Source organism: Channa argus, chromosome 19 (assembly GCF_033026475.1).
Source record: "Channa argus isolate prfri chromosome 19, Channa argus male v1.0, whole genome shotgun sequence".
Taxonomy (NCBI): domain Eukaryota; kingdom Metazoa; phylum Chordata; class Actinopteri; order Anabantiformes; family Channidae; genus Channa; species Channa argus.
In genome coordinates this window covers 2,941,746-2,962,132 of record NC_090215.1, presented here as the reverse complement: position 1 = coordinate 2,962,132, position 20,387 = coordinate 2,941,746, and the positions used below count along the sequence as shown (strand labels likewise).

The following is a 20,387-nucleotide window of genomic DNA, read 5'->3' as shown; positions in this document are numbered from 1 at the left end:
CACCAGAGTGCCCTGTTGCTTATTTGTAATATGATAATGAATAAATGATTTGCCAGGAGGGTACACAGGTAACAGGGGGTGTGTTTGTATACTCCATCTCATTACCATAGTGGGACCAGTGGTTTAATACACAGTTTATGTCTGCACACAGACATAAACTGTCTCACATTTACTTTAGGTGTCTCTAACCATTTCTTTGTAGACCTGCTTCAAGTTCCTGTTCCTCACATCTCATTCACATGAAGCCCTTTTGCACACAGTATGTGGGCACTAACACTAACGCTCTGTCCTGCAGGTCTGCCGAAGATGATGGTCATCAGGAACTACTACGGTGTGCCGAGCCCCACTTCCGGTCCGCCTCTCAGCATCCAGACGGGTGACATCATTGAATTAATCTGTGCTGATCTGCACAGCCCCTGGTGGCAGGTCAGATGCTGCACTAACCCCTTGTTTTATTATGTTTTAAATCAGTTTAAAATCTCTTACTGTTACTATCAATCCACCCATCTTTCATCCTGAACTCATAGAATGAGGATGTTGCACTGATGTCCTGTGCATTTGCTTCCTCATCTGTTAAAGTTCTTTTTTATTTTTAACATTATACCTATAACTGTGTCTGATTCAGGAATTCCACCGGTGTTTGCGACTGGACAGCTTAGTTTATTTGAAAAGCTTTTCTGAAAATAGAAAATCCCAAGTAGCCACCAACAAGCAATTACACACAGCACAGACTTTCTTATAAGGAAGTAAAACTCACTGGAACTGTTTGTTAAATTCAAACAATGGCTGTTGTTTGACTGCACGCGTGATTTGAAGCTAACAGCTGGAGGAAAGATGAGCAGTTTTCTGGAAATGTGATGCATTGTTGTGTCAGTAATCAGTAAAATGCTATAAGGAAATCATCATAATAATTAGAAATAGATTTTACCTAATGCCTAAAACAGGTCTTGTATCATAACCTGCTTTTGATTTATACAACACGTAATCAACGAACCAACCACTTTCACAATGCTTAATGCAAAACTGCTGAAGTAATTCAATTAACCCTGTGTAAAAGCTGAACCCAAGGCAGCAGCATCCCCCCAGTCAGGAAACATGCAATATCCATCATCTTTGTAGCCAGTGGACTATAATCATTTCTGTTCTGGGGGTTTTGTGTGACAAATAGAATCGATCGTTGTAATTTCATTTTATTCAACAACACAAAACCATCAAAGCAGGCATAGATGGTGGTGTGCTGCTTGTGCCTCTGGGAACAGTGCTGTGTCTGAAAACACGCCCCTCAATCCGTCATTCAGCGTTTCCTGTCATATACAAAAATACCAGCACTCCTGGATCCTCTAATTAACACATTTAACTCATTTAACTGCTCTCCACCCTGGAAACAAAATGCACTTGTGTTTTTGTCTAATATGCTGCACATCATCAAGTCCAGTGGCTGTTTACCTGAGAAAAAAGTTCTTTAACATTCCCTTCATCTCAGAACAGTCTAACCAAAAGTTTAACCGCTAGCGGGAGAATCTCATCTGTACAAAAAGCTGGTTAGCGTTAACATGTGTGATGCTCTGCCACAGAGATGTTATGACGCACAAATCCACCTTTTTTAAACCACTATTTCATTTGGCTTAGCAGCTTTACAGCCGGACTCATGCAGGCATCTTCCAAATTTAAATTTCTTTGAGAATACTTCCCATAATGTGTTGTTGTAGCTGCACGTACTATAGGATGACTTATCGGGTTAGTGTGTTTGTACTTCACACCTTAATCAGTATTATGAAAAGTGAATTTGCTACATAAGTGGCTGTGTCAGTGAAAGCTCATTTACACATTTAGCAAAGCCTTCCCATTATGTTCCAATAGAAAACTAGAACAGTAACACAACATAAAGGATGGATCAACAAATGGGCCTACTGAGCACAAGCCCAGGAGCCTGAAAAGTCTGGGAGAATCTGCATAAAGACCCTGTGACCCTGTTATTATTTCCTGTGTAATGTTAGAATAGATTTAAAGGATGCAAAATGACAACAAAGGTGAACAAAATGTTAGCAAAGACAGAAAACACGACAAAATGACTAGAATGATACTGGTGAAGAGCAAAACTGCACACACACTGTTACCACAAACACATATGCAAAAAAATATATACACAGAATGACCAAAAAAAAAAAAAAAAAAGACCACAGAGAAACGAGAAGAGAACAAAGTGACTGCAAACAATGTGGCCACCTCATTTGCAATAATTTGTCAGGTCTTTTAGTTTGGGGTGTTTACAATCCCAATTCAAAAAAAGTTGGGACGATGTAAATAAAAACAGAATTTTTATATTTTATATATATTTTTTATTTTAATAACAATAGAACATACACAACATATCAGATGTTGAAACTGAGATAAAACCATTTTAGGAAAAATATTTGCTCATTTTGAATTTGATGGCAACAACAAAGAAAAATTATCATTTTACATAGAATTTAAAGATCACGTGTAACCATCAGTCACTTCTGAACAGGAACTGTAATGATGCATGTGTATGAAAACTCTTATTATCCTGTTCATAGAATAATAGCAACATCGCAGTCGACAAGCAGAGATAACTACACTGTGGCCTCCTGAGAAATCAATGTGCTCGATTTAAAGACTCATCACCACGGCAGATATAAGGAGCTCTTCCTCTTCCTCTCCTGCCAGGCATTATTTCAGCAATACTTAACTAGGGCTGTAAATTTACTCTGGTCTGAGTTGCAAACTAATTGTTCGTGAATCACGGGGGGGGACAAAAAAAAAATCTGCCGCATGTACATAACCCAGTTATCTGTCTGTGCTTTCAGGGCAAAATCCTGTCGAAGAAAGAGGTTGGCTTCTTTCCAAGCAACGCCGTGAAGCCCTGCCCATGTGTAAGCAGCGTCTCCTTCATTACGGTCTGTAGAGGCAGCTTGAATCTGTTTACATGGGTTCAGCAGCAGCTCTGTGATGTGGGGATTTAACTGTCATGTGAAGGAAAGTGGTGAGCACAAGGATCTCAGTGAAGTCGATGAATGAATAAGAAGCAAAGAGCAAATCTTATGAGAAGCAAGCTGTGCTTTATATAGTGCAAACTAAAGTAGAGCTGAGAGGAGAAATGGAGTGTATCTCCTCTGCTGAGTGTGTATCTCCTCTGCTGAGTGTGTATCTCCTCTGCTGAGTGTGTATTACTTGCTTCTTCCTGCCACTGGATTGTCATGCTCCATTTGATGAAATAAAATTCAGACTCTGTCCAGCTGCTCCGGGAGTGTGTTGTTATCTCCAGGAGATAACAAACTATATCACCACATCTGCGCTGTGTGAAGATAAGAAACACATTAAGCTGCTTTATTGAGGTTGTACAGTGTAAAAACAACTGTAAGGGCAAAGCAGCAGTTTGCTCCTACACAGAACATGTGTGTGAGCTGTTTAGGGACAAGCTTTTGCTGCTGTGCTGTAGCTGATGTTGATGTTTGCATGGATGAACCAACACGACTGTAACGCACGTCCACTTGTGCTCTTTACTGTAGGTCCCGAAACCTGTCGATTACTCCTCACAACCGTGGTACGTTCACCAGCTTTCTCACTACCAATCGAAGCTAAAAGTCTTCCCTTACTGTGATTGTATTACTCCAGATTGAATAAAAACTCATTAAGTAACAGGAATATCAGGATGTCAGGAAACAGTAATTATGTAGCTGGACTCTAACCTGGATGTATGAGTCAAATTAAAGAGCCATCACACAGATATTAAAGGACAAAGTGCTCAGCAGTGTGACGACAGCCAATATTATCTGCAATATTCTATAATGAATTTTAAAGTGGTCAGGTCTGTTTCCACTTTTTTTTCCTTTTCCTCTTCGAAGTCCTTGGTTAACGTGCCGTGTTACAGGTTTGCGGGACCCATGGAGAGACTCCAGGCAGAAGCAGAACTCATCAATAGGGTCAACAGCACTTACTTGGTCCGCCATCGCAGCAGAGAGTACACAGAATATGCCATCAGCATAAAGTAAGTCATATGTTTCTGCACAGCCTTTCAGTTTCCTCCCAAAACACATGAAAACATTGCTGTCAGGTTTCCAATATGTTTACTATGCTACTTGATGTTTGACTCATCCCATTTTGTCCTCTCCTTCTTTAATGGCACAGCTTGGAAAATGAAAGCCAGCAGCTGCTTTATCTTGATGAATCAGCTCTTACTATTCCTAGCACACTAGTGAACTGACTAACTGGATTGAGACATGAGTTAGAATTTTCTTTTGTTGATCTCTTTGAAATTCACTTCAAATGTTTTAAATGCATTTAATGGAAACCGCAATTCAAACATTATAAACCAAATAATATACAGATAACGTGTGCAACCTGTGTGCTCATGTGTTTGTGGGAACCTTTTGGAAACGTAGCTTGCCAGCAAACCAGTGAACTAAGTAGAAGACCTGCAGCAAAGCTGGTTTGAAAAAAGCTTCTTAGAAATTGGAAATGACTAAATGTAGTATAAATAGCATAAATAGTATAATCAGTTCATACAGTAGAGAAACACTAGTAAAATTCAAAAGGTTGTCTCCTTTTATGGTCCACGATAGTTTGTGTTTTCATCAGGTAACTGCACTAAAAGTGCAAAAACTAATAACAATAACTACTAAAATCACTGCAGTAATACCAGCAATCTACTGCAAAATGTAGTTAACCTACTAGTTAATATAGTCCACTACTCTCCAACTCTGGCTTTTGAGCACGTACTGTAAATATTCAGTTCCCCTGAACAAGAAATGAGTCAACTCCAGATTATGTAATGTACAGTACTACAGTATGTGTCAGCAGACAATTTATGTCTTTGTACAAAGCAACAAAAGTCAACTCTAATGTAACTTATTTTGTCAAACTTTCTTGTTTTATTAGAAAAAAATACTTGCTGCTCTACCATTTTTGGAACAACTGTGTATTAATAACTGACATGTGCATCAATGAACATGGTCACGAACAGGAAGAACAGCATAAATACTGTTCTTCCTGTTCGTGACCATGTTTAGTCTGTAGCTATAGTAAACGCTCTGTTAGATTCATCAGGTGCCTTCGGGCTTAACCTCAGAATCGACTACATTTCACTCCTGGCTATACCGCACAATGTGACAGAGCTATTTAAAGCTCCTTTGAGGCTGTTTAACCACAGTGAGAGTGTGTGAAACAAGCCAGACCAGATGCTATTCAAGGTCTGACCTCAAAGGCTGCAAACACAATCACAGCGCTTTACACTAAGCATACAGGCATTTTAATGGTGGTAATGAGGGTTTAACAAAGCATAACGTGACCCTGCCATTGTTTGTAACTTATCTCTTTGTCCAGGAGAAATGGCATCAGTAGAAATACAGTGGGTAAAAAAAAAATCTCTTGGAACACTTTCCTCCACAATTAGCACACTTTGCTGTGTGCACTGGAAACATCTCTTTAAATTCATTAAACTTTTTTTAAAGCCCCCTCCCCGTATAGAGTGGACCTTAATTGCACACACATCCACTGACACACACAAGCATGGAGCTGCACACAGAGCCGAGCAGAACTGGAGCTTATTAAAACCGCCCCATGAAAGAGAGAAGCTGAGCAGAAAGAGACTCCTTCGTAGCCGTGGGAACAACATGGACAAAATATTCGCAAATAGAAGTGATTGCTACTTCTCTCAGCAAAGCAGGAACCGGATTTTTGTCTAACTAACCAAGAGACCCCAGCTCTGTACAAATTAAACTCTACTATTTAATGCATTCCCCTCCCATAGCAGAGAGGATGTACAGTATGTAAATGGTACTTCACATATTTAATAGTTGTCAGAATTTGCTTTCACATCGACATTTGACATTAACTCAAACCTTACTTAACAATAAACTCAAGGGTGTTACATTAAAATTTCTTTAGTTTTGTGGTTAGTTAAAGGAAAAGTTCAACTTTTTAGGAGAAATCCTCACCACCATAGTTAAAATGAATGAGGTGGCCAAAACTTTAGAACCACCTCTTCTTATAATCTGCTTCAGTATGACTCCATTACCCACTAGAGTATAATTATTTCTGTTCAATTCAATTTAATAATATATATATAGTATACAGCTGTATATAGTGTACAAGATAGAGAAAACCCACTAAATCCCACCTTGAACAAGCCGTAGGCAACAGTGGAGAGGAAAAACTCCCTTTAATGGAAAAAATCTGCCTTGATCGGTTGGGGTGAGTGGAAAGTGAAGAGAGAAAAGAAAAACAGCAACAAAAGCAAACATCTGGCAGGTTGGTAGGACCAGTAGCTGAACACTGGAAGACACACAGCTCCAAAGCCGGGGACAACTGCAGGAAGGGACAGAGAGAGGGAGACAGAGAAGGAGAAAGACAACTACGAGAGAGAGAGAGACACAAAGTTAATGTCATACAATGGTGACAAATAAATGTCGGGTGAGAGGAGAGGAGACAGGGATGAGAGGAGGAAAGGAGTTCAGTGCATCGGGGGGTGGGTCCCCCAGCAGTCTAAGCCTATAGCAGCATGACTATAACTAACTATAACTTTTATTAAAGAGGAAGGTTTAAGCAGAGACTTAAAAGTAGAGAAGGTGTCTGCTTCCCGAATCTGAACTGGGAGCTGGTTCCACAGGAGAGGAGCTTGATAGCTAAAGGCTCTGCCTCCCATTCTACCTTTGGAAATTCTGGGAACCACAAGTCTACTGGGATGATATGGTGCTATGAGGTCTTCTATATATGATGGAGTCTGACCATTCAGAGCTTTATATGCAAGAAGCAGGGTTTTGAATTCTATTCTAGATTTAATGGGAAGCCAATGGAGAGAAGCCAGTGAAGGTGAAATATGATCTCTCTTGCTAGTTCCAGTCAGCACTCTTGCTGCAGCATTTTGGATTAATTGCAGGCTCTTTAGTTACTGGGGCATCCTGAAAGTAGGGAATTACACTAGTCCAACATAGAAGTAACAAATACATGGACCAGTTTTTCTGCATCACTGTGAGACAGGATGCTCCTAATTTTTGCAATGTTCCGTGGTGAAAGAAGGCTGTTCTAGAGATTTTATTTTATATGTAATAAAAAAACCCAACAACTTAAAAATAGAGAATTTAATGTAAAAGTAGAAATCATGGCAGAGCTGCTGTATTGGATTGCATTAGATTACACAGGTGGTCATAACGTTCTTCCTGCTTTATACACATATACATATATAGACATTTTCCAGCTCTGTTCCTAATAGTCTGACCTAAGACCACATTTAGACCCACTGTCTGCACACTTTTTCCTATAATGCATTAGGGCCTGCTCTTTTCCATCTTTTCCTCTTAATAGTGTTTGGTCCATCTTGTTCCTGGTAGTCTAATTGGGTCTTTTAGTTGAACTGCAGTTTGTTATGGCAGGAAGTTGTCTGCCTATTTGTGTAACCACCAGTGAAAATAGTTTAAAATTTGTTTATAGTTTAAAGCCTCCAGTGACAGTATCACAAGCAGATAATCAGCTGCCCTGTTAAAACAAAGCCCCCCAAGTCTGTGGGTGGGTGGGGGAGCAGTTGGACAAATGCACACATTTTCTCCTGACCACCCATCACTCAGGTGTCACAAACCTTCTGGACCCCATGTATTACACTGACTACCGTGCTCTGCGCAAGGGGCCAGGGGCTGGCCACCGATCGATGGCAGTGATCAGAGAGGGAAATTACACTTATAACTTATTCAATGGCCCACAGGTACAACAACGACGTGAAACACATAAAGATCCTGACCAAGGAGGGCTGCTTCCACATCGCAGAGAACAAGAAGTTCAGGAGCATATTAGTAAGTGTTTTCAGCCCGTTTCTCTTTTCTTATTTATATAATTTTTTTCTCAACATATTCCACCACTGCAGTTCATAAATAAATCATTGCGTTCCCTTAATGAAGTGTCAAAACCTGAATTTTATTTTAGCTGTGTGCACAAAAATAGCCATGATTAGAGATGTGTTTATACTGCCCTGCGGGCTCCAGCATTATAGATAAGTCCAGTGCATATTGCTTCACCAGTCTTATTTTTGACAGAACTGTATTTTCTGTATCTCAGTTTTGCTATAAACATGTTTTTTAGTATCATACTTGAATACCAGTGTGTATAAAAGCAATATTTTGAAAGCGTTTAATTTCTAATGCATTTTATAGTCACAAGTCCTGAAAGTAATAGTAATTTAATATTTAGCTTTCTTAACACACACTGCTTCACATTTTGGTTATTATTCCCTCTTTTGTAGGCAAATAAACTGCAAAACAAAACAAAAGTGGTCATAAAAAAAAAATTAAACAGACTCTTAATGATTTGGTGCATATCTGCACTGAGGTGATCATTTACATATTAATCCTACAGCTGAAAACCTGGCACTTATCTCCTTTTTTAAACTATATTTTAAATATAAATGTGCTTTAAACACAAATGTCTGCGCATCGTATCACTTTGCAGACATTGCTATAAAGTGCGTTTCATTCCAGGAGCTGATCGAGTACTACAAGCACCACTCCCTCAGAGAAGGTTTCAGGAGTCTGGACACCACCCTTCAGTTTCCTTACCGGGAACCTGAGAACGCTGCCGTGCAGCGCTTCAACCGCTCCAGTGGCAACAGTGAGTAGACTGACTGCTACTAAGAAAAGAAAGCATCTACTACCAAGTTACAAATTTCATCAGGACTATTGTAAGGATTAAGAGCTTTCTCTCAATTTGTTTCGAACAAAACGCCTTTAAATCAAGAATAATACCTCAGAATATAAAAAAGGACATTTAATTAGTAAAGCTGCAGTGCAGATGCTGAGTTTCCTAACTAGTACAGTCATACAAACAGTCTGTATTTGTGTATTTAGGATACTGCACTTTTAACTTGTATTTAGTAATATTGTAGTAGTCCGTAAATGTATTAGTGACTTTAATCACTTTTAGGAGCTGTACTTCTTATTAAGTTGGTTGTAGCCAATGAAAGCACTTCACAATATTTATGTCCACCACTATCATCAGGGAGCCATGTTTTTACAGCATCTCCTCTTATTGTTTGTATCTACTGTAAAGCAGATTCTAATATTTTTCTGTTATTAGAAACTGTCAGAAGGTACCTTTAAGAAGTATTTGGATCATTTAAAAACTAACACAGTGTAATACTCTGTGACAAGGACAACTCCCGCATTGAAGCTAAGACAAAGTATCTTAAGAATCATCAAAGTGTTAAATGTAAACCTACTCAAAAAATGTCCCTGTACCTGTTTCAGTATTATGAATGATATTATTAGATCATTTCTTCATTAGTCTGTTAATTGTTTGGTTTGTAAAATATTACAACCAGTCCAGCGAGTCGTTGTGTAATTAACATTATTAATATTAACATGATCAACAGATAAAGCATGAAATTCCAATGTTTGACAAACTGAAACCACGAAGTAGCATTTAGTATGAAAACACATTACCAGAATTAACTTTTTCTGTTAAAATTAATGATTAAGCAATCACTCATTTGTAGTTTTTGTAATTAATCGACTAATGCAGTGTGTATATGTACATGGTTTAATTTACCAAAGCATCATATTTTGTAAGCTCTTCATACTCTGTTATATTTGCAGAAATCTTACTTTGTAAAGTAACTAGTTACAAAACAATGTCGTGGAGTAAAAGGTACAAAACTGTTCTCTGAATTAAGCACAAAGTAGCATAAAAAGAATATATGGGTAAAATACAACCAACTCCAATTAGCATTTAATCACAGTAATTAAATATAATTTTACCCTGACAAACGCTGTAAGCACTTTTCATGATCGAGTAATCTGCTCCAATAACCCCATGACCCTAAACAGGACCATTGTTAGATGTCATATAAGAGCGAAAAGGAGCGAATCATTACATGTGAGATGCAGGAGGCGACAAATGTTGATGAAGTGAAGTTTCTGATTCGTTGGTCTAATCCGTTATTCAGCCAATTCAGCTGTTTGCATTGTTAACGATCTGTGTTTCAACTCTGCAACACAGCGCTGCTGATTTCTTTCCACCCCTCCTCTTTCTTGTCTGTCAACCTTACCAACTCTCTTATGATGCATTAAATTCACTCGGGAGCATCTTCAGAGCAGGAAAAAAAAAGTGTTTGTTCAAAACGGTCTCCTCTGACGTTAATGGTTTTGGACGTGACTGTCAAACGGTGGTTGGAGAATCCACAAAGCATGTTATTGGATTTGATAACACTCTCTGGACGTTTACTGAAGATCAATTTAATTTAATTTTCAGGGGAGGGTAGTTATCTGCTAGAACCTTCACAGACTCCAGGCCATTTACAGTCTGATGTTAAGATTTGTCTGTGTAGTAGAAATTACATGATAGTCAAACACACATATTGTGCTACAACACGTGAATTTAGAGTAGCTAATGCTAAAGTACTTACAAGGTTAAACTAGTATTGTTGTTAATACATAATAAGTTTTTGTTTATCTTCTATTGTTAGTGCTTAAGAAGTTTGCAACTTGTTTGCAAGTTGACCATACATGCTGTGTAATTTATTAGTTTATAATGCAATATTACATCATCGGTTCCACCTGGCTCTCAGTCAACATGCTTCACTGTGATTGTTTCGAGGGGCCAGTCTGCCTCAAAAACCTTTAGAGGCAAATGTCTCTGCACATCTGTCAAGAGGTTGAGTAAGTCACAACATCATCACAACCTGTTAAGATATTTTGAAGCATATTTCTATAAAAGAAAACAAACTTTTTTTTAAAGATCAGTCCTTTTTTCAAGGACTTTATGCTTCTACCTGTGTTTCCATTGGGGGAACCAGGGTCTAAGAGCTGCGATACTGCTGTGTGTGGTCACCGCGGTTTCATCCAGGCCGACCAATGGGGTTAGAACACACTGCAAAGAGAGACAACAAGTTAGTGGCACTGCACTGTCTGCCCTCGTGCAAGAGGACGAGAAAAAGGAAGACCTGGGACCGCATACGTAAAAACTGCAAACAATTTTTACAATTTTCACAACGGTATCAGCATCAATATGTTATTCCTCGTGTACTGACTTGCCAAACAGAGCAGCGCTGATTGGGGACCGACTGCAAAGACTAGACGATGACGAATGTTCCTTGAAAGCCTGAGGCTTGATGTGCTCTGGATTGTAATACTACTCCCCCCAAAAAGTACCTGCTTTGTGTTTGTTTGGCTTGTAGTGACCTGAAGTGGTCATTTAAACACAAACACACATAGTGAGGCGGAGTAATGCAGGGAGTAAGTGTCAGTAGTGGAGTGAGCTGGAAAAGTGCAGCGAGCCTACAGAAAAGCTTAGACACCTTCTCTCGCTACATGGGTGTGATATGAAAAAGGGAAATTCACCAGCAGAATATTGTTATTTTTCAGTGAGCCCACATTTTTTTAGCAAGAGCACCAAGTTGGCAGAGAACTTTCTTCTTTTGGATGTTGGGGTGTTAATCTGTGGACTTTTTTTTTTTTTTTACCATGCAACAATGAGTTTTTTGTTCTGTTCTGAATAAACCTGGCAACTTGTCAAGACAAAGCAGCTGCTGTCACCAACACTTCAGAGCAATAGAACTGTGCCCAATGATTACTTATGCATGCAGCCGCTGTACCTTCCTAACTCTGCCACTTTGTCAGTCATTACCCCTTCTAACCTGATTCCTCTCAACATTCAGGTGTTAGAGATGTTATTTATCAGGGCTGAATGAGAGAACATCCAGTGAGATGTTTTTTCCTTACTGACTTGTAATGTAACAGGTGTGAGGTGTGTAACTTTGATCTGACATTTTAATGAGACAATGTTTGGGTTTGAAAAGACACAGACAAAGCAGCCGCATCAGGAGTGAATTTAGAAATATTTGTGACAGAGTTATAATTTAATAGTGTCATTTTTTTAGGAGTTAAAAGACTTTATTCAGGGAAAAGAAATTCAGTATAAAATCCCTTTTTTTTCTTTGCTGAGCTTGGATGACATAGTCATTTGGAAGCAGGTTTTTTTTTTTTTTTTTTTAAAAGACTCACATATAAATGTCTGGCACCCTAGAAATAAAGTGGAAAGTGTTGTTTGGCCTGTAAAACATCATGCACCCCCCCCCCCCCCCCCATGCACAGGCTGAGTGTTTAGAACAATGGCAGGAGAAAAGGTACAAAGCAACACTGCCTGTCAGTCAGTTCATGGAAAGTCGCAAAATGAGATTTCATTTGAACCCGGTTTTCAGTGGAACAAAAGACGTCCCGGCTCGCTGACGGTCCTGTTCCAATCAGGAAAAATTGGAACAGATTGCACAGAGCTGCTTCTAGACGAGGCCTGTTGTTCAAACTCAAGTGGAGGCGGTCGTGTTCCGGTGTGGTCCTCCGTCACGCAGGCAGCCTCCTCCTGGTGTGCACGCTTTTACTTTCTCGCCTTCACTTTGCAGCGAGTCTCTTCTTTTGATTTCCCTCTTCCCCCGGCGCTGCTGGAAGACGGCTAATTAATGTTCTGCGCCTTGTTTCATGTTTTTCGGACTGTTTTTGCAGGAGGCAAAACGGATCTCGTTTAATCAGTGCGTTAACAATGCTGGTGGCAGTGCAACATACTAATGAATCCACGGAACAATTTAACCTAAGAGCCTGTGTGACTCTGCACTGCACATTCGATTTGAGCTCATCTTCACTCTCTTGTGAGACGATACAATGCATGTTTATGTGCTAATCTCCTCTAACACAGTCAACCCGCTCGCATTGCTTATTCCTGCGTGGTCCACAAATCAGATAGAACAAAAATGAATGTGCAAAATGCAGCTGGTGTTGAAGTGGAGGCCGATCCCTCCTCATATTGCTCTTACCTAGACACCATTAGGGGCCGCTGAGCTGTCTCTCAGTGCACTGATTAGTATTCATTTTAAAACCCACTGGAGCTCTGCTCTCCTTCAGCATATCAACAACGCGGCCCAGTTAACTTGCCACCAGTATTGTTGGGAGCGGCACATTTTTCAAGCACGTTTTGCCCATTTATCTGCTTCTGTGGGGACGAGATTTCCTGCTGTGACTGGTTCCCAAACTTTTTAAGAAGGGGGTAGGCACATCTGTGAAATGTGTGAAAAATGAAAAGTAAACTGTAGGTTCAGAATAATCACAGTATTTATCAGGAAAATGAAATCATGTGGTTAGATCACATCCATAACAGCATGACCTTTATAGTCTGGGATTATAGGTGGGTTTGCCGTTAAATTCGTTTTGCATTTCCTAGTCATTTTGTGTCTCTTTGTTGTCACTTTGTGTCTCCCTGTGTCTCTTTATGGTCCTTTTGACATTTCTCAGTGTCATTTTGCATCTATTTGTGTCTTCCTGTGATCATTTTACATTGGTGTCTTTTCTTGTCAGTTTGTGTCACGTTGTGTCTCTTCACAGTAATCTGGTGTTTTGTTGTGACTTCTGGTCGTCATTTTGCATCGGTCTCATTTAATGGTTTGGAATTTCACGTAAAGTCAATTTTATAGCACAGTTGTAATTGTACATATTATGAAATAAATATGATCAATTTTCTACAGTAACGACTGATCACAAATAGTGTATTTGACTGAACTATTGTTAGATATTAAAAACATGTCTTTATTTATGTGGCCACCAAGTGACAGTAGAAGTACAGGCTCTTAGTCATGAAGCAGTTACTGTACAATACAGTAGTTTTAGTCAAAAACAGATTAAAAAGCATAAACTTGTTTCATGTTTGACCTACAACGTCTGAACAGTGGACAATTTTTACAATTAGACAGTAAATAACTTTATCAAACTATGACTGTGTTGCTTCTTTTCAAAAAAAACCGCACAGTTTAAAAAACTGTTTTCTCTCCTTTGCTTCTCTCTCCTCCTGCCCCCCCTCCATGCCCGGCCTCCCCCCTCTCACATCTCTTTGCTCCCTGCCTGGCCATAGCCCCATTGCTCTGCGGCCTATCTTTTGTAACTCCTGCCGGCTACAGCTTTGTGCCTCCTTCCTCTGCTCCCTTCTGGTCAGGTACAGGTATCACGATTCTCTGTCTCTTCTCTCTGTCTCTGTCTGTCTCTTTGTCTGTGCTCTGAAACAGGATTTCTTCCTCTCTTTGCTTTTATGTTGAAGGCTGCTTTGGCATGCTGGCTGTAGCCTAAGTGCATCCACATCATCGCCTGGATCTTTGCCTTTAGTTTTCACATTTCAGCATCTCACCTCTTCCACAGTCCTGTGCACAGTGCATATCATCTAGGGGGAGAAGAAGGACTGTTTATAATGCATGTAGCCATTGTGTGTGTGTGTACATTTTTGCATGTAATTGCCTTTGTGTGAGCCAAAAAAGTGGTGTCTGAGATGGTTCCAACAGCACTTGTTGCTGAGTTTTGTGTGTGAGTCTGTTCGTCAAAGTAAAGGTGGAAATGTCCAAACACACAGAGCTGCTCTGTATTAGACGTTCTATCCCCTCGGCCAGGTTGTAGAGGTCTGACATTCCATTTCCACCTGTCAGCTCAGCCCAGTCCAACCCACCAGTCAGTGTGTGGAGAAGGCAGAGAGCTGGAGGCTGCCAGAGTGGGATAGAGCAGTGGTAACTAGCTAACCCACTCCACACCTGTCTCTTATGCTGTTGCCTCCTCATCCCACACACACACACACACACACACACACACACACAGCTGTCAGAACGTTCTACCTGGAGTATCTCAGTTAAAGCTCTGCCTTCTACAACTGCAGGTCTTTGTAGCTGCTCGGCCGTAATTCTCTTTTTTAACTGGAGTGAGAGATTCAGGCGTTGGCAGAAAAAACTCTTTTGAGAATTCGATGATGCAGCTGTTTATGGTTTTGCACTGATGACCTGTTGAATGACGAGAACATGAACAGAAATAAAAATCCTTTAATCATCGTCCATCTGCCATGTGTGAATGCGTGTGTGTACATGTAGACATCCTCCTCCATATATATATTTACCAGCTGCGTGTCTCTCTCCTGCTCTGTCTTTGTCTAGTGTTTACCCCCAAAGTGATTGGTGTGGCCATAGCACGGTACGACTTCAGCTCGCGTGACACCCGGGAGCTCTCCCTGCAGGAGGGCGACGTTGTTAAGATCTACACAAAGTCAGGAGCCAATGGCTGGTGGAGGGGCGAAGTCAACGGCAGAGTAAGTAGCAGTAAAGCCTCCAATCAAGGAATCCTAAGAGCTGCCAGGTTAAGCCCCCTACAAAAATCCTTAATAACCCTGTGATGCTGTATTTGTAGCTTTGCACTATACTTGCAATGATATTTCCAGACATGTTTCAGAAATGTCATTGGTTTTGTTTTGGCTGTTAAACCTCCGTAATGTTATTTCAGGCAGCAGGTGAATTTTTCCCTTTGCGACATTTCGGTTTTCCCATATTCTCCATTTAGGGAGCTCTTTTTCTGCTCCTGTACGTCTTAAATGCCAGAAACAGCGATGTAGGTCTAACAGACACGCACAGGCGGAGAGAACACATCTAAATGCAGAGAAAAACACATGGCTCCCACTCAGAATCTCTGCAAAGTCGAACTGCACTGAGAATCTGTGTGCGTGTGTGCTACAGGCCCTGGTAACGTGTCTGTGTGTGTTTTACGAACAGCTGTGCTAAATGAAGAAGCTCTTCTCTTTTACTAAGCCGGACGTGTGTGTGCGCTGATGCCGTGAAAACAAAACACTGTGGAGAGTCTGTGGAGAACTGCTTGTGTCTCCTTGGAGCCATAAAACCAGTAAAAACAACTGGTACGACTGATGGAAAACTAGCTGGCTCCATCTGCTTTTTCTTTAACACCACTGTCTCAGGCTTTTAATCATTTATGATAAATGCTCTGCAGCCATAATATTTGTGTCTAAATGCTGTTTTTCTTACAGTGAGACAACCAGCTCCACATTAAGAAAATATATTTTCCTTTAACAATGAAGGTTTGAATTATCTTAGATTGTAGTTTAGTTAAAATGTTTAAATTGAATTTATTATTTCCATAGTTTCCATAGTTCCACATGCAAATATGTAAAACGTCAACTCATTCAGGCTTTCAACACACAGTTCATTCATTTCTCCTCGTGGCAGTGGATATAATCCAAATTCGACCAAAAATGCTTGTCGGATCTGCTGCGTGTGTTTACACATGTAGCCCAACTGTGGTAACTCTACTTTAATTACTTATTACTATCTCATGGGGTTGTCCTGCAGTTTAGTGAATGGAGCTTCAGACAGCAGGAATCCTGCTGAATCTGGAAGAGTCAGGCAGCGGGTGAAGGAGGGAGGTTGGCGACTGGCTGTTAACAGCACCCTAAAAGCTCACTAACTGATGAGAAGATGAACTGAAATGTTGCAGTATTACACAGAGTTATGCAGAGGACTGTTTTCTGACCACGTTTTTCCTGCACACAGACATTGTGTTAAATTGACAAAACCACTCATTTGAATTTCAGTACAGTAAATTACAGCCGATCCTCAGGTGTCTCTTCTTCCCTTTCCGCTTAGGTTGGGTGGTTTCCTTCAACGTATGTAGAGGAGGGCGAGGAGTAAACAGTCCAAACATGGGAATAAGTGCAAAGCAAAAGAAGAATGGCGGCAGAGTAGTGAGCGAACGCACGCTGACGAACAGTGCAGGCGTCTGTGCCGCTGCTTGCTGCAGTGTTACATTTCAGAGCAAAGCAGATGGCTGCAGACTCCTCAACGGATCCTGCTGCCTATAACCATCCCAGAGGCCTTCGGAGGAGAAAAAGGGCTACTGTACACTGCAGGCAAAGATGCCCCATCACCTCCAGCGGACTCTGTGTGACTTAGTGACTCCACCAACTCAGCCCCTGCTTCCTTCCTCTCTCTCTCTCTCTCTCTCTCCTTCAGCCAGCCACAGCCCCCAACTCCCACCAGTTTTGGTTTGCGAAATCAGCTGTCGCCAATCTGTCAAACGTTGAGACTCAGATGTCCAACCCCCCATCCAACCACCCATCCATCCATCCATCCATCCATCCAACCACCCATCCATCCATCCATTATCTCCTGTGGGAATAGAGTCGCTCAAGCTAGAAAAGATCCACACTGTAAAGCTTTTTTCCTCCTCCTTTATTCCTCCTGTACTCTGAAGGGATTTCAGTTAGCTCTGACCTTGCCTGCGTGTTTGTTCCACTAATGCAGGTGGTTATTGATGACTTGATGACCCAGATTCACACACACACACAACCCACCTCTCCTCCTCTTCAGATTATGATCGCCACACACACACTCTTACAGGAGATGTAAGAGAGGGATGGCGTCGGATAGCATCTCTGCACAGTGCCAGCAATTGATCGCTGTTGTTCCTATTTTCCTCCTACCTCTTACATTCTTTATCTCCAGCCCTGCCTCTCATGTTTTTTTAGTTGTCTCCGCTGTTAGCGATCCTCTGCTCTTATCGGTGGCAGCTCTGTCGACAGGAGCCCATTCGCTGAGGGTTTGGCTTATTCGAGGCATTAGTGTCAGGGAACAAGCCATCTGTCCCCTTAGTATAACAAGACAAAAAGAAAACCTGAAAAATGCAGGACAGAACTTCTTTTTCTCCCTCAGTTCCTCATCTCGTTTTGCTTTGCCTTGAATAGTTTTTTTTTTTCATCAGTTTCATCATCTGCAGATGATGCAGTTCGATTCCATTCTTGCAGAGCAAATCAATACGACGAGAAGACACACACCCAGACTTTGTGCAACATTTTCACCTGATTTTGCATCAAAATGTTTAATCGTCATCTTCCTGAGTGTTAGTGGAGACTTAATGTCTTTTGCTACAATTGCTGTTTCAGATATTTCGACTTTTAACAATACAGTCTTGGCAGAAATGGTAAAGATTTGTTTTGGCTAAAAAAAACATCAAATCAACAAAAAAAAAAAAGAAAAGAAAAGGTCTCTGACTATTTCGTGCATAATAACTGATATCAGCTTTGAGGTTCTGTTTTCCACCTCTTGCATCTTTCAGCCTATGACTCTTCCTCACCTCCCATGTACATTATGCACACTTGTATCCACACTGAGTGGGGATTTGCCCACATTTACAGAAACAAACATGCTGTCAGGGGTCACAGAGCTGCAGTATGGTGTAGTTGTTCCTCTGAAGAAGGAAACACGCTGCTTTGAGTTATTTTCTTCAGTTTGAAGTTGGAATTTGGCCACAAGGCCCTTTGTTCCCCCTCACTCCCCACACACACTTTCAAACACCCACATGAGACACTGTTATAATACAATATGCAGTGTGTATAAAAGACAATGATACAGTGAAGCCGCATTCTGTACTCAGTGTTTTTAGTTGATGTTTAAATACTACTAAAGCCTTTCTGGTGGGTAATTAACGGCCCCTGACTCTGGGAACACTTTCCTATTACTCCCTTGTCTTTATAGTGTTGATGCCACTGAGTATTGTGTAAGAAATATATTTTGTAAATTTTAGAATTTATTGTAAATATATGCTTTTGTATGAGCTTATTGAAATTGACCATTATGTTTGAACTACTAACCCCCATGTTTTTATGGTGTATATGGCTTTTTGTTCTCTGTCCTATTGTCCCATTACTGGAGAACTGTGTTAAAACTCTTTGCTTTGTGATTTCTCCATATTTCCTGTTTTGCATTATCATCAGTATCAATATGTGACCACTAGATGGAAGCATCCTAAACACATCTCTTCATTTTCAAATCGTCACCTTCTACTTATTCAAGTTTTGGCTTGACATCATCTCATTAGGAGGTGAAGAATATGCAAGAAAGCTGTTGCAGACTAGTTGCCTTAAAAACGAAAGTACAATAAATTCCGGGGACTTGTTCACTAACTGCAGTTTGACTCAACAGTCTCTAAATGCCCACTGCCGTTTAAACTTCCCTCATATTCCTGAGGCTTCCGTGTCCTCCAGCGTCCTCAAATGCCCGCAGTCTCTGAATAGTCACACAGTAAATTTCTAACACCTTTAGGAAATGGAGAGCAGGGAGAGGGAGAGCGGCAGAAATGCAATCCTGCATCAGCCTCTCTCCCATCTCAGGAGAACAGCAGAGGCAGAGTAGGCTTCTCCAGTCGCGGACTCCAATAATCCACCTCTGCGTTCCCTCCTCTGCCCAGATGAACTCTGACAGTAGGGCCGTTTACAATTGCAGGCCTCTCTCCCTCTCCCTCTCCGAGTGCGTTTCCTGATTTTTTTTTTGTGTTCAGGAGGGATGGGAAGAAAGCTCAAGGGTATCTGTGATCTAATCATTACACCATCTCCTCACCTCGGCAAACCCCGCTGCATCCATCTCTCCGTCGGCTCCCCTCTCTCGCTCTATCTCACCGCGTCACCTCGCTCCTCTCTCTCTCACTCTCTGCTCTCGTTCCCCATCTATCTTTCATCCGTTCTCCAATCTTCTCAGCTTCTCTCTCTATTCTGTCTCTCACCCTGATGCTGCGTAGGCTGTGAGAGGTTCAGATATGATCAGAGGAGGAGGGAGAGGCGGAGGTGGTCTCTATAAACAATAACAGTAAAATGAGGACCGGTTTAATTTTCCACTAATTAATAGGCTGAGAGAAATGAAGAGAATCAGAGCCACTGTTATCCCCTCATGTACAGCGTGTGCACGGAGTTTGACAGGATCTAAGGCTCAGCGAGTTATTTAGGATGCGGTTTTCTTAACGGACACATATTTGGCCATTTGTCGACTAACTTGAACTGTCACCCATACAAATTCAAGCCTTTCTGGTCCCATAAACAAGTAATTGACGGATCATCCTCCCCCTGCGGATGGAAATGTTGTTTTCATGCTCCATGTCCGTGGTTCAGTATCATATTGAAGCCAAAGATGTAGAATACTGTCTTTACTGTGCCCTCAGAGTCATGTCTCATAACCACAGTACCCAGGCGCTATGGCCTAACTCTAAAACCGTGCAATCCTGACTGTGTAGCATTACTGTGTATTGTTGCTGTATCATATTGTAAAATATGTACAAAGGCCATATTAAAGACACATATTGCTTCTTCTAATGTATTGTCTTCTCATGCATTCATGCACATTTCAAATCAGTGTTTAACTGATCATAAAGTGTTTTAAACATTCATAGAAACAATTAAAACTGCTACTGATTAGTTAGAAGAGTATTTTTGTCATTAGAGAAGTTTTAAATAAGAGTTGTGACGTTATACTAAAGCAGATATACCTGAGGGTCTGTTGGCAGGAAGTTTTAACTTTAGCTTTTACATTTTCGACGCATATATTTAAAGCTTCACGTGTGGAGTAGGTCTCCACTGTCCTTTAAATGTACTTTGATACATTCAAAAAGCAGTACTAATGGTTTTACTGTGTATATTTGTGTAACAGCTTTAATTAGTACTTCGATATAAACCCACTCTGATCAATCACATAAAATATTTAACCTTTTTAAAAGAGTGTTTTTGCCATTTTCTATTCCAGAACTTTAACTGATGTTCTC

At 40.7% G+C, this 20,387-nt stretch overlaps 1 protein-coding gene across 2 annotated transcripts in view; it reads left to right on the top strand.

The window, feature by feature from the left end:
* Window positions 1-19,941, top strand: part of LOC137104588 (guanine nucleotide exchange factor VAV3) — a 93,691-nt gene extending 73,750 nt beyond the window's left edge. Inside the window, exons 20-28 of one of the 2 annotated variants that reach the window (XM_067485993.1) lie at window positions 296-426; window positions 2,829-2,894; window positions 3,531-3,565; window positions 3,893-4,009; window positions 7,718-7,805; window positions 8,487-8,616; window positions 13,897-13,977; window positions 14,954-15,105; window positions 16,448-19,941. In XM_067485993.1, the coding sequence (XP_067342094.1) occupies window positions 296-426; window positions 2,829-2,894; window positions 3,531-3,565; window positions 3,893-4,009; window positions 7,718-7,805; window positions 8,487-8,616; window positions 13,897-13,977; window positions 14,954-15,105; window positions 16,448-16,492 (845 nt within the window). In that variant the 3' untranslated portion in view covers window positions 16,493-19,941. The remainder of the gene's footprint in view (window positions 1-295; window positions 427-2,828; window positions 2,895-3,530; window positions 3,566-3,892; window positions 4,010-7,717; window positions 7,806-8,486; window positions 8,617-13,896; window positions 13,978-14,953; window positions 15,106-16,447) is intronic. The other variant, XM_067485994.1, reaches the window with a different exon arrangement.
* Window positions 19,942-20,387: the final 446 nt, after the last annotated feature.